The sequence below is a fragment of the Loxodonta africana genome, chromosome 2, assembly GCF_030014295.1.
Source record: "Loxodonta africana isolate mLoxAfr1 chromosome 2, mLoxAfr1.hap2, whole genome shotgun sequence".
NCBI classification, from domain to species: Eukaryota; Metazoa; Chordata; class Mammalia; order Proboscidea; family Elephantidae; genus Loxodonta; species Loxodonta africana.
This window is the reverse complement of record NC_087343.1, coordinates 185,726,793-185,741,687: the sequence shown is the minus strand read 5'-3', so window position 1 is coordinate 185,741,687 and position 14,895 is coordinate 185,726,793. Positions and strand designations below refer to the sequence as shown.

General features: G+C 42.9%; 1 protein-coding gene across 5 annotated transcripts in view; it reads right to left on the bottom strand.

Moving 5' to 3' along the window:
* TENM2 (teneurin transmembrane protein 2) overlaps positions 1-14,895 on the bottom strand; it is a 1,060,479-nt gene that overhangs the window by 50,759 nt on the left and 994,825 nt on the right. For 4 of the 5 annotated variants that reach the window (XM_010592330.3, XM_010592333.3, XM_003404644.4 and 1 more), the window contains 4 exons: positions 14,544-14,811; positions 10,264-10,407; positions 9,573-9,822; positions 507-527 (listed from right to left, as the gene is read on the bottom strand). In XM_010592330.3, the coding sequence (XP_010590632.1) occupies positions 507-527; positions 9,573-9,822; positions 10,264-10,407; positions 14,544-14,811 (683 nt within the window). The remainder of the gene's footprint in view (positions 1-506; positions 528-9,572; positions 9,823-10,263; positions 10,408-14,543; positions 14,812-14,895) is intronic. The other variant, XM_010592346.3, reaches the window with a different exon arrangement.

Here is a 14,895-nt window from a genome sequence, read left to right as displayed (position 1 = left end):
CAATGGAAATTCCCAATGCATCTGACTGCTGGATTCATTCTGACCAGCAGATTGGCAATTAGCTTATTTATTTTTTTTAAATGACCATATATCCAGGGGAAAAAATCATTAATGAGTTGAAAATGAGTTTTTGACCCGTTTCCAGTTCATTAAAGCTTTTGTGAACCCAGTCCAGCATTTATAAAAGCCAGAAGTTTGCCTTAACCCTTTGGCCCAATTATGGACCACACTGAGCAGTCGGGATAAAAGTTCATCAAGGGTTCACTATCCTGTGCTTGCATCTCCCGGAAATTCTAATTACTGTCAGCTTATTTGGTTGCTTTTTGACTGCATTTCATAATTGCTAAAGCTTATCATATCCACAACACACAATTAGCACATAAAAAAGTTACTATATTTGGTACATAAAGATATACAACATTACACAAGAAGCACAAAACAAAAAGCAAACACAAGGAAGCAAACGAACCATATCAAATTATACGGGAAAGAGTTCTTCGTCTTACCTATGTTTAAACTCTTTATTTCTTTACAGAAAGAAAACAGAAGGAAAAAAAAGAACAAACAGTTAGCTGAAGAATTGATGAGAAAGCAAACATAACATTTTCGTTTCTCATATAAGGGGACCCATAAAAGGCAGTCCTTTTCTTTTTTTCCCCCTTCTAACTGACAGCTCCTAGCTCAATTACTTGGGAAAGGACTCCTGATTGGGAGTGAGCTGGACTCTAGGGAAACCTGGGGGAGAATTCTTGAATTCCCTGGACCAGCAATTTGGCTGTCACATGACTTAAGCAGCAATGGGTGAGAACAGACCCTCTGGCCACGGAAGGGATGGCAAATAGGTTACATCTTGAGAGTCAACACCTACTGACTGATAATGGCTGCTGGAAGTGCAGCGGGTAGAACAATTCTGAAACCAAATTCAAGTTCAGCAATAAAGAGTGCTGTGACTCATTTGCAATGTCTGTCCTGGGTGTGGAAGGGAAAGTGGTGCCATCTGTGCCACCTATTTGCCATGAGTACGTGACAGGGTAGAGTCACTATCACCCAAGAGAGAGCCCCTGTCCATTTTCAACTGTGTGTAGTTGGGGGAAGACTGTTGAACCCTGATAGTCTGAAATATTTCTTGTCCCTGCTCCATGCCACCTTTCCCTCTCCCCAACTCACTTGCACGAAGGGATCCCAAATAGTCATTATTTTTTTTTTTTTACAGATAATATTCAATACTGTGGGGACATTCATCTATCAGATTCATGGGTAATAAGACCCTCTTGTGGTTGGATCCAAGGGCTCCAGTTACCATTAGTTTTCTGAGAAAAGTTTTGTTGGTTTTTCTTTTCAGAACAAAAGTACATTTCAATTTCAACAGGGAAGTGGCTGAAAGTTAACATTAGGGAGAAGAAGAGATGCTAAGACCTCAAGTAAGAAATACTCCAGATTCTGGAAGCTTCTAGGCCAAGGAGGAAGGAGCCCTTGACCCCTTTCTCCTTTCTTCTGGCTGAGAAAGGAGGCTTCGGGGCAGGGACAAAAAGGGCTTAAGGCTCTGATTCCTGCCTAGGTGCACCTCAGGCCCCTGCCGGGGGCCATCATTAGTGGTGGCTTTGCACAGGGATTGCATTTTTATATTTTATTTCAACCTTTTAGTTTTTTCAAAAAAAAAAAAAGTTAATTAAATGATGCTGATCACTCCTGAGCTCTGACTGACATAGCGCAATTTAAGATTCATTCGGCAAAGGACGGTGTGTCAGGGCGGGAGCTGGGAATTCCTGCGTCTATTTTATATCGCTTAATGAAAGTGAAATGTTATCTGCCACCAGTGGTAGTCATATTTGGCTCTTAATTATTGCAATATCAGTTCTACTTTTTTTTAGTCAAGATTTTGTGAAAAGACTGGATGGGATTTGGGTCTGCAGACCTGACCTACTTCTTTCCTAAGAACATTTGCTCTGAATTGATTAATATAATATCTGTGTTGGGGTAAGGATAAGGGCAGGGATGGGGAATCAAGTCAATGGAAAGCACAGAGTCCAAATGATCATACGGATAGGAGCTTTGGAGAAAGGCTGAGGTCACAGCTACTCCAGTCCAGGACCATTAGCAGGGTGGGTGCTTAGCAGGCAACAAACCAAAATAACATCATCGAGTCAGTCTTGGCTAAAGCTGTCCAGGTTGGAGGAGGACAGGTGACCTACTTACAAGGGACAGGCCATGGCCTCAATAACACAAACCCTTTAAGGCACACTCTCTGAGGAAAAAGTAGCATCTCAGATTCCAAGAATTGAGATGGATTAGCTCTTCATACCACAGAGTCTCAACTGTTCCTGTGAGAAGCCTTCAGGGGACTCTCCTAGCATTTTCAGCTTGTCTTGCAGAATCATGGCGTGCTGTCTTATGATTTATGTTTGTGTGCTTGTCTTCCTCACTTCCTTGTGAGTAGAGCATGGTTTACTCATCTCTGTATTGCTGATACTTAGAAGGCCCGGCAGAAGAACCGGAAAACGGGTTCTTGAGTAACGGAAGGAAGGAATGCGGCTTCTTCCCTTTGTGTTGGGCAGACACTGCCCTGGACTATCTCCAATTCTTCATGTTTTGCTCAGAATCATGAAGCTCCTCCTGCTCACTGTCACAAAATGTAGACTGTGGCTATTCTCTGCCCTGAACCTCAATGTAGTTTTCTGTAAAATGGGGGTTCATCCCTGCCTGACATAATGTATGTACGAAGCACAGGTGAATGTGCCATCACAGGAATGAAGCTTGAGCTTCAGGCCACTTCCTTATGCAGGCCTCTTCCAAGGCTGTTAACTGCCCCAGACTTGGATTTATGTGGCCGTATATTTTTGTAAAACTTGTGAAAGTAAGATGTTTTAACTTCTATAGGTTGAGATTGCTGTCTCTTTCCACTTCAACTCCTTCTCTGTTCTATGGTGGAGCTGGAGTAGTTACAGGTCATCTTATTATCATTACTCACTTTAAGTTTGGACTAAAGGGAAATTGAGTTGAGGATACATTCAGTTTAGGTTTAGGGGGATGTGTTTATGTGGTTTATAGTCACTTGAGCACCTAGTTAAATTACTGCTAGCTATTCTGACATAGGAAAGGCTTTTCAGGGATGTTCCTGGCCTCCTGTGCTGATTTTCTTAACTGTCATTATAAAAGTGTAATGCCCAAAGTAGAATTCATAGTTCAGCACTATAAGCAGGACATCAGTGACAACGTGGTTAATTAACATCAATTCAAAGGGCGTTTAGATTATAAGCTGCCCCGCAAAACTTGGAATGTCCAGAAATACTAAAAAAGAAACATTATAAAGGTTTCCCCAAATTTGACAACTCCAACAATTTACACATCGCCAATCATAAATTGTGAGGCAGAAATAAAGTTTTCTAATTTATCAATAATCCCAAACAGATTTTGACCATCTATATTAGAGGAAAGACTGAGTATTTTTTTGTTCTTTGCATAATGATGAAATTATAAAATCATTGTCATATTAAGAGATAATCAAAGGGTATAAATCCCAAAAGTGTAGGAAAACAAGTCTCATAGAATTGTGATGGCAGTTACTTAATAAAAAACATGCTATTTTTTTTTTTTGATTTTGTGATGTTTGCGCTAATTGTTAGCTTTTTAAATTTATAATTTGTTTTGGTTTCTTTTCTCATCTTAAATAAATATTCCCCTTCATTCCTCATTTATTTTTCATAATTTTTTTTCTTAGAGAGGACCTCCCACCCCACCCCCCGCCTTCAATTGCATAAGTTTCAGGCCCCATGCAAGGTGGCTCTGTCCTTGGGAAAAGGGCTTTGAAAACAGTGCCAGGCACTGTCTAAAATTTGGTGGGCATATTGTTGTCCCTGTTATTCTGGGTTGAGTCTCTTTGTTGTCTTTTCTGTCCCCCATCCTCATATCCTCACTCCACAGGGCAAGCATTTGCATAATCTACTGTTGTTATGTTGTTAGGTGCTGCCCAGTCAATTTTGAAACATAGCAACCCTATGTGATAGAGTTGCCCCATACAGTTTTCTAGGCTGTAATCTTTATGGGAGCAGATCGCAAGTCTTTCTCATAGAGCTGCTGTATGGGTTTGAACCGCCAACCTTTTGGTTAGCAGCTGAGTGCTTAACCATGGTACCACCAGGCTCCTTTATTTCTTGAGTCCCATTCTCTAGCTAGAGCCATATTTCCTCCCAAACATTCTGCCTTGGTGTCAAACAGAGTTTGTCCTGGTTGAAATTCTCAATAAACAAAGCTTGTCTGCAGTGGTGCTTATTTCTAATCTCTGCTGCCTTTGCTCTCCTTCCTTGGCTCCCCTTTGCCCATGTCTCCTCCTTTTCCAGCCCTCACAGTTTTGGCTGGAGAATTTCCTTCCCTGCTGTATTTATGCCCTTGAATCATCCCCAAAGCGTCGCCAGAATCTCAGTATGGTGAAGTGGTCCAGCTGGAAGAAAACATCTTTCACATCAAAATAAAATGTCATGTTTGGAACATTAAAACAATTAGAATTTCAACTATTAAGGAACATGTGAGATTCCTATGTTTATCAAAAGGGGAAGAAGTCATGAAAAGGTAGAGAGAGAGAAACCATACTGGAACTTATCATTCACTGTCTTATATTAGGGTCCATTTCCTAAGATGTCCTCAAATTGGGAAATTACAAAGAGAGGAAGGGTTTTTCTCTGACAAAAATTCACACTAAGATTTTAATGACTGAAAAAAGAATACACTCTCCTCCAGAGGGCTTGGGTTTTCCAAGGACCATCTGAGAGAGTGATAGCTATAAGAAAGGAAATGAGCTACTAAAGGTGTGGGTGTTGACAATGTCCTGTATACTGGTGGAATCGTAGCACAGAAGTGATAACCGTTTTACCCAAGAGGAAGGGTCTTTCTAGCATCAGAAGTTATTTAAGAGTGTAGAAGTCTGCCTACATGTTTTAGACAGGCAAAGCAAGGAAGATGAGAGAAGGATCCTGAAGGAACCACGGGAAATCTAGAATAGGATTCTAGGCCGAGGCTCAGCTCTGAGGTGGGTAAGCAAGATAAAGATGGGCACTGACTCCCGAAATGGAATAATTCAGCTGCCAAATCACAATGGAGAGAAGACATAAGCGAGACAGGTCTCTTCCTCCCTCCTTCCTCCCTTTGCTGCTTGCTGTTTTGAAGAGAGGGGATTGACAGCCCTTTGTTTTCAGGTATGTAGTGGGAAGAAAAAGAAGAATCAAACCAGTGTTCTTGTAAAAGCTTAACTTCTAATCGGCTCTGGGTACCTGGCTGATGAAAGCAAGAACAAGCTCGAAGGTGGCTAAAACAGGAGAAAAAAAATCACACGGCTGTCAAGGGGAAATTGGGAGTTACTCTCCCTCAAGCTTGACTCAATGTCACCACATGGGCATGGTGTGGCTCCCGCTGAGCGAGAGTGGGCTGAGAGTTCAGATGGTTGGTGTTGTGGCCGCTGCACTTTGAGTGACATGGAATCAAGGCCCAATTCTCATGGAAGCGCTGGGAAGATTCCGGAAGACACTGATCTTGGTTTGTGTCTAATTTAAGCAGATGTCTTGGGCACCTAAGATGACAAGGGTGTCTATCCTAGAAAAGCTCTTACACTAGGGCCCTGAAGACTGACATAGAAATAACTAGAAAACAAAGCAGTAAATGTTGTCAACTCTAATGGAAAATCAGAGAGTTGAGGGATTCAGAAGAGGATAAGGAGGAGCATTTTGGCTTTCTAGAATCTGGGACCCTCAGATTGAAGCGTGAAGATGGACGTGATAATGTAGATTAGGTTGGGAAGGCATTGGAAGAAGAGAGAAGTACGAGTTATGGTTTGGATTTGGGCATGTACAAGCACCAGATGGGCTCCAAGGAGGAGTAAGGGCCAGATGTGGAGGATGACAAATGGCAGATTAAATAACTTGATCCTTTTTTTCCCTGTGGGCCATGGAAATGCACAATGCTACCTCTATCCCATTTCCCTCATCCTCCTATGGCTCCCCATTGCCCATAGGATGCCTAAAGAAGGAGGTCTTCCTAGGATTGAAAAGGGAAACAAAAATTGTTGGGAAGGGGCCCTAGATGAGGAGACTTATCATAGGAAAAGTAGTTTGTCTAATTGTCAGTTTGTCAGCTCGAGGGTTATACAGTCTCTTCCATTTCTCTTCCATCTTTCTCTCATTGCTTATGTTTTGGCTATTTCCCTAGTGGAATATTCTTCTCTGGAAAGCCTTTCCACACCCTCTTACTCCATCCCATGACAGAATGAAGCGCTGCCTCCCTCTCTGTGTTTGTATGGTGATTGGTTCCTGGATCTTCCAGAACATTCGCGTTGTTTTGCTTTTACTTACTAGGTGCCTGTCTATCACCCATGGATGGGTGCTCTCTGAGGCTGTGTTTCATCTCCTTTAGTATTCTCGGAGTGTAGCCGAGGGCTTGCTTACCACTGAGCTTTGTAAATGCCTGTTGAACCACTAAGTCTGCAGCCTCCTTGGGGTGGAGCTGGTGATTTCTCCTTCTCTTTTTACACCGCGTAATGTCTGTTATGTAGCCATGGTAGTGCAGTAGTTAAGAGCTCAGGCTGCTAACCAAAAGGTCAGCAGTTCAAATCCGGCATCTGCTCCTTGGAAACCCTATGGGGCAGTTCTACTCTGCCCTATAGGGTTGCTATGAGTTGGAATCAACTCAATGGCAACAGGTTTTTTTCTGCTTGTTTTTTTTAATGTCTATTGTGGTATCGTGGAGTCCCTGGTGGTGTAATGGTTAGCATGCTCAGCTGCTAACCAAAAGATTGGAGGTTTTGAGTCCAACTAGAGGCACCTTGGAAGAAAAGCCTGGCTATTCTGAAAAATCAGTCATTGAAAACCCATGGAGCACAGTTCTACTTTGTCACACATGGGGTCATCATAACTTCGTGTCAACTCAGTAATAACTGGTTTTCTAATGCCTGTTGCAGTCTTAGCCCCTGAGAATACTGAACAATAGTTGCTAGCTGTCAGGTTATTGGCATCTCTCCAGAAGGGCCCTCAAAGACACTTAAAATGTAAGTACAACCTTCTGGCCTCTTCTAAGTCATTTCCATAGTAGCCGAGGCTGTGTCAGAAGGTACCTATTATGGACTAAATTGTGTCCCCCAAAATGTGTATCAACTTGGCTAGGCTATGATTCCCCATAGTGTGTGGTTGTCCACTGTTTCGTGATCTGATGTCACTATCCTAGATGTAAATCCTAACCTCTAGATGTTAATGAGGCAAGATTAGAGGCTGTTATGTTAATGAGGCAGGATCAATCTACAGGATTAGGTTGTATCTTGAGTCAATTTCTTTTGAGATATAAAAGACAGAATCGAGTAGAGAGAATGGGACCTCATGCTACCAAGAAGAGAATTGCCAGGAGTGCAGTGTGTCCTTTGGATCCAGGGTCCCTACGCTGAGAAGCTCCTAGATTAGGGGAAGATTAATGACAAGGACCTTCCCCCGAGCTGACAAAGACAGAAAGCCTTCCCCTAGAGCTGGCACCATGAATTCAGACTTCTAGCCTCCTAGACTGTGAGAGAATGAAATTTTGTTTGTTAAAGCCATCCACATGTGGTATTTCTGTTATAGCCTACCCAGTGCCGTCGAGTCGATTCTGACTCATAGCGACCCTATAGAACAGAGTAGAACTGCCCCATAGAGTTTCCAAGGAGCGTCTGGCGGATTCAAACTGCTGACCATTTGGTTAGCAGCCATAGCACTTAACCACTACACCACCAGTGTTTCCTTTTCTGTTATAGCAGCACTAGATAACTAAGACACACCCTCATCCATTTAGATGCTCAGGTCAGAATCCTAGCATCACCCTTGATTCTACACTTTTTTTCATTCCTTACATCCAATCCATCAGTAACTGGAACAAGTCGCCATTTTCCCTCAGCCCTCCTATTCCAAGGTGCCGTCACCTGAATCATGGATGACTGACTGAGCCTTCTTACGGGTTTTTCTAATTTCACTCTGTCCCTACAGTCCATTCTCCATATTACAGCCAAAGTCATCTTTAAAAATGCAAATCAGGTCATGTCAACTCTATCTCACTCCCTGCTTCAACTTCCAATGGCTATCCGTTGCTGTTGAAATGCAACTTACACTTCTGGACAGAACCAGTAAGATTCTCAGGCATCGGTCCCCTACCTACCTCTCTGACCTCCTCTGAAACAATCCCCTGCAGCTCACAGGTCACTGGCCATACTGGGCTTCTCTCAATTCCTTAAATAAGCCAGGTTATTTCCTGTATTAGGACTTTTGCACAACTTTTCTCTCTGCCTGGATGCTCTTCCCCAGATCTTCACATGGCTGACCTTATCATTTGGGTCCCGGCCTAGATGTCACCCAGTCAGAGAGGTCTCTCTAACTCTCTGTTATCTTAAGTATCTTCCTCACCCCACCCCCCAAATAGTTCCTATTTCTTACCCTGTTAGATGTGCCTTAACACTCTCTGTGCTGTTTGAAATTAGTTTCCATTTGTCCACATGATTTGGTCTGAAGCTCCCCATCTGACTACGAACACCCCAATAGCTGGAACTTTGCTTGTTCCCCATTATTTTTCTTAGCCAGTCAGTCCACCACACATACTATGCATTCAGCAAATACTTGTTGAATAAATCTTTCTTTCTTATCCAACCTGTGTTTACAGATCTTCGCCTGGATTTGACAGCCTGGAGTCAACTTTCCTGGGAAAAGGGAGTTGCTAAGAGCTTTTGGGGACCAATATTTCCCCAATACAGAGGAGTCTGGATTTCAGACTTGGAGCAAGCAATGGCCAGGAGGACTCTACCAGGAGTGGATGGAAATTACCTAGCAAGGTTTTTGCAGTAATGCTAAGATATACCCTAGCACACGTGCTAAGGAAGGTCCAGGGAATCTATGTGCTTACACACAGAGGAGCTCAACTCAAACTTTTGAATTAGGAAATGAACATTAGTGATTCTCAAATGTTGAGATGCATCAGAATCTTATGCAGAGCTTGTACAAAATAAAAGAAGCCTTGGCCCTTTTCCAGACTTACAGAATCAGGACTTTTGGGGGTGGGATTCAGGAATTGGTGTTTTTAATAAATGTCACTTAAAAAACCACTGAAATGGGCCAATGGCTGAAAGCAGTGGTTCTCTCACTGTCCGGTATATTAGAATCACCTGTAGCAGTTTTCTAAACTATGGCTACTCAGGTCCTACCCTGGACCTTATGACTGAAAGCCTTTATCCTTATTTGTAAGGCAGGTATTGGTAATAACTTTATCAAATATGTGTGTGGTATTTTATAGATATACAAAGCATTTTCCCAAATCCTTATTTGATTTCAGGCTTAGGGTTTGATCCTCAGCCCACCACGTGGACTGTGTATTCTCTGGAAAGCCCCAAGTAAAGCCACCAGAAGACCCTTTTGGACCACTTCTCAGGAAGTAAATCCCAGCTTTCTCCAGGCTTAACTCTCTGGGGCCTTCATGGGTATTCAGGGTGGTAAAGGACATCTCTGGGCTGGGCGTGTCAGAGGCATGGCTGTGATTAGGGAGCAGTACAGCAAAAGATGGTTGCCTACATGGCCATTTACCTTAACTCTAGGATGCTGGTCACATTTCGAGAGGGAAAGATGCGCCGGATGTAATTGAAGTCACCAACAAAGAGGCTCCCATCGATTCCAACAGCCAGAGCTACTGGGGCCAGCAGCTTGTTGCCTTCGGCAAGGCCATTGCAGCTGGGACAGGAAATGCTCCTGCGGCGGCCATTACCCATGATGCTGGTGATGATGGCGGGCTGCTGGGTCAGGAACTGGTTCTCCCCTGTGCCCTTGTGGAGGATTCCTAGGGGAAGGGGGTAAATGGGAGTGGTTATTGCAGCCCTCTGGCAAGGAGACTTCTATTGCCTACTGAGGCTCACCTTCAATGACAGGGAGAAAAGAACAATTAGGAAAGGTCAACCTTTGGGGAGCTCTCCAATTTCTTCACAGTACTGCTGAGAGAGCAGTAATGGGAGGGGTAAACTCCAAATGCTATGTTATTGGGTAAGATAATATTTGTAGGGTTAGATGAAGAATTGTGAGGTACAGTCAGACTGATGCTCTGGGGACACCAGTTCAACATTTTTTTCACATTTAGAACAAGAAGAATGGGAAAACCTATGAATATTTTGGGCACTTAGTAAAAAATGGCTGAGGGAAGGAGAGGGGCTACCACAGTCAAGACTGGAGAGAAGGTTCCAGAAAAGGTGAGGATGTATTTGGGAAAGGAGATGTGTTCACATACCACTCTTAACATTGAGGATGTGGTGTTTGTCCAGGGACCAACCACCAAGGTTGGAAGGGTCCAGCTCAAATCCCTGAAGAAGGGCTGTCCTTTTCTCCCACAGAATTAGACTGGGGCACGTCTCATATTCAAACCCGACAGACACTGGAAGATAGAAAGGGGTGAGCAGGGTGGGAGAGGAGAGAGAGTTCACTTGATTACTCCAGAGCTCTCTAGCAAGAACAAGATACACGTGCTCTCGGTAATACAGATTCTGTTCCAAAAACTCACTCAAGGAGGCGGGTTGATTGCCTTTCTCTTTGTGATTTCACAATATTAAATTCAGATTTCAAGCTGAACTCAACCTTGAAACTTTACACAGTCATACTCTGTGGGGACAGGAAGACTTTTCAAATGAACAACTGGCTTTCAAAAATGACCCCAGTGACATGGAGGGAGGAGGTGAATTGCTGAAAAGCCTAATAAAAGGCTTCTTTATGGATGGACAGGAGCCTGTTTCTCTCAGCCTCTTGTTCCTGGCATGTATTTATTATCTTTAGTGTTATTTATTTTCACACACTAAAAAAAGACCTTTGGAAACTAGCGGCTCATTTATATGGAGATTTGGGGGGCAAAAGCTTGTATAAGTTAAGGAATTTTGTATGTTCACTCCAGATCCCAGAAAGCACCAGAGGGGCAGAGGTGGGGGGCACGGCTTCCCAATTTTGTGAAGATTCAATGCAGAACAGAATCTAAAAACTATGTGTAAAATTCTTGTATTTTGCCACATGGAAAAATGAGCAACAGAGAAGGGAGATGCCAGACATTAGTCTTAGGTCTGTTGCCAGCTCAGGCTTCCTTGTGCTCCATTTCTACCATGTGTAAAATGGAGTCTTTGAAGCCTCAGTTTCTCAGAGAGCTGTGGTAAGGAAGAACCAAAACCAAACTCGTTGTCATTGAGTGGATTCCAACTCATGGCTATTCCATGTGTTACGTAGTAGAACTGAGCTCCATAAGGTTTTCTTGCCAGGCCTTTCTTCTGCTGCTGGTTGGGTTTGAACTGCCAACCTTTCAGTTAGCAGTCAAGCACAAACCATTTGCGCCACCCAGGGACCTGTGGTAATGGTAGGTGAGACCAAATACTGAGATCCACACATTTTTAATTGGAATGCAGCTCTAGAAACATGAGGCATCGTTATTATTGCTTTTCCTACTACATTAAACTCTTAACTACGTGTGTCACCTTTGGGGATTCTCCACAGCTTCTTTTAAATCCTGAGATATGGAAGTGTCGATATCAATATAAGATGCATTTTATTTAAAAACAAAACAAATCATAGTTCCTAGCTTGTTCTCTGAAAATGCCAATAAACAATTACAAATCCAGTAGCAAAGACAATCACTAGGGCCCAGCTTGTGGCTTTGACTTATTTATCTCTCATTAAAAGGAATCAGGACTCCTTGAGGAAATGGCTGAAGCAAGCTCTGGCCATTTTATCCTACCAGACAGTATGGAAGCCATCAAAATCTACTAGGGTCATGTCAAAAGCATTTAGGAGTCAACTTTAATAGGCTCCCACTGACCACATATGAGACAATTTGGCCACTAATAAGAACTGCAACATCAATGGATTGAAACATCTTTGACTCATTTCAATCTATGAATTTATGTTATTAAAAAAAATTAACTGGTCTCCATTGGAGGATGCTAGAGAACCAACTCATGATATAGAACACTAGTGAATAAAGGAAAGAATCAAGCCTTTATCCTTTCTTTCCTATTTGAACTGTACCTCAAATGACCAAATAGTTAATAAGAGAGTACCTGTATATAAAAATACTTCAGATAATGAATGAAGAAGGAATGATAGAATTAAAACATCATTTTTAACCCCAAATGACTTAATGGATCTCGGCAATGAGCATCAACGGCCATTAAAATCACTAAAAGATACACAACCTGACATTACCTGCCTCCTGATGGAAGAATACAGCACCTCTTGTAATTTGTCTTGCCAAAAGAAAATCACACCTGAACCTGAAAAAGCCTCAAGATCCAACTCCCAATTTACAGGAAATACAGGGGACAGAGGAACAGGTTAAACAATCACAGCTAGGCACTTAGAGAACAAAAACAAAACAGACTATGGGAAAGTCTGCCAGCAAACAGATAAAAAAAAGAGAGATTTAGGAGGTATGTCTGTAGATTAAAATAAACTTGGGAAAAATCAACCGATTGCAAAAGGTAGATCTTATTTGAATTCAGATTCAAACAGAATATTAATATTTTATGATATTCCTGAGAATTGAAATATTGAACAATGATGAGCTATTTGATGATATTAAGAAATCATTGTGGATTTTTTAGTTGTGATAATGGTATTGTTGTATGTTTAAAAATGTCTCTTAGAGATTCATTGTGAAATATTACGGACACAGTGATATGATGTCTGAAACTTGCTTTAGAAAAACATGGGAGATAGCGGTAGATGAGGGCACAGAAAAAGCCAGATTCGTCATGAGTTGATAACTGCAGAAGCTGGAGTGCATGGGTGTGCATTATAATATTCAGTCTACTTTTTGATATTGGCTCTCACTTTGATATTGGCTAAAGCTGGATATATATTTTTTGATTAACCAGTGTTTTATGGTAAATGTACCAATCCAAAACCAAACGCGCTGCCGTCGAGTCAGTTCCGACTCATTGTGACCTACAGGACGGAGTAGAACTGCCCCACAGGGTTTCCAAGGCTGTAGTCCTGACAGAAGCAGACTGCCCCGTCTTTCTCGTGTGAAGTGGCTGCTGGGTTCGAACCGCTGACCTTTTGGTTAGCAGCTGAGGCTTAATCACTGTGCCGCCAGTGCTACTTTACTATCTTTACTAAGTTATTAACTCCACTTACTAGGGAGGCAGTGCAGCCCAGTGGAGAGGGACCCAGTCTGGGGACCTACGACTTGGGGTCACTGGCTGAGCTGCTGTGACCTGCTGAGGGTGTGACGTTAGGTAATTAACCCTCTCCCTCCTCCATCTGCATAGTGGGATTACAAGATAGGGTTATTGAGAGGTTACCCAAGACAAAGGATTTAGCACAATGCTCTGCACAAAGGGAGTGTCTGATGAAATCTGGCTGCCAATTACAGTGAAAATTTTTGAGTTTGCTGGTTTCTTATTATGGCAAGCTATCTTTCCTCACAGTGAAAATCAGAAGCCTGCTGGTAAAGGAAACACAGGACTTTAATTAATCTCCAGACAGCTGGCCATAAGAAAAGCAAATACCAGGAAAGTTGATTTTAATCCACAGCTCCCCATTCTTGAAAGACTGATAACCATAGGATCCTTCTATTATGGTGACCACAGGAGACATTGTATGATGTCCTCAAAGCCCTGGAACCTAGCAGGTGGCTTACAAACCCCTTAGAGTTCCATTTTCAGATTCTTGGGGTGCGTTCCCTGCCATTTGTGAGCATTCTCTCTGGAACATGACCTGGTCCCCATGGGTCTCTTGCATATCTCTTATATTTTCCCTGCCCCCTATATTTCAGCCACACCGCCTTCTTTCTATTCCTCAAATACACCTCACCCTTCTCTCTGCCTGGAATGCCTTTCTCTGGATTTTCACATGGCTCCTTCTTGTCATTCAAGTCTAAGGTTCAATGTCACCCCTCTGAGGAGCCTTCCCTGAATGCCTACCCACAACTGTCCCTCCTCTGCAGTATATATCACGTATTTTTATATTAGCACTTATCACTGCTTGATATTTTCTTGACCAGTCTGTGTTTATTATCTTTATCTCTTACTAGAACATGAGGCCTATCAGAAGAGGAATCTTGTCCGTCTTGTTGGCCAGTGCTTGGCACATATTGTTGTTAGCTGACATTGGGTCAGCCCATGACTCATGGGGACCCACGCACAACCGAAGGAAATGTTGCCTGGTCCTGTGCCATCCCCATGATCCATTGCAGATTGAACTGTTGTGATCCATAGGGTTTTCATTGCCTGATTTTTGGAAGTAGATCACCAAGCCCTTATTACTAATCTATCTTAATCTGGAAGCTCTGGTGATGCCTGTTCAACATCACAGCAACACGCAAACCCCTGCTGACAGATGCAAGCCTCGTGGTGGCTCTGCATGAGGTACACTGGCTGGGAATTCAATTTGTGTCTCCCACAAAGAAGGTAAGAATTATACCAATGAACCACCAACACCTCTCTGGCACTTACAAGGAGCTACATAAATATTTGTTGAATCAATGCATGATGAAATCCATGAATCAATGAGTGGCTGAAACCAAAAACATACCAACGGCATCTGAGAGTCCGTACACCCTTTGCCCGTAAGCATCTGTCTTGTCCCAGATGAAGGTGTAGGCTAAGTTGGGAGAAGCCTGGAATGACTTCTGGAAGAGATGCCCCTCCACAGCTACCATCAAGTGCACCTTGATGAGGTTCAGGGGTACCGTGGACTGGGTCATGGTGATCTTCAGGAGCGACTTGTACCCTGCGGTTCTGGAGCTCAGGTAGCGAAGCTTCACATTGGAACCAGGGAGCTCAATTTCCTCATGAAGAACCTGCAGGAGAAGCACAGGGTAGGCAAGCGGCATCTAACACACCCCAGCAGGCCAGCTTCTCATAACCCAGAGGCTGCCTGCCGG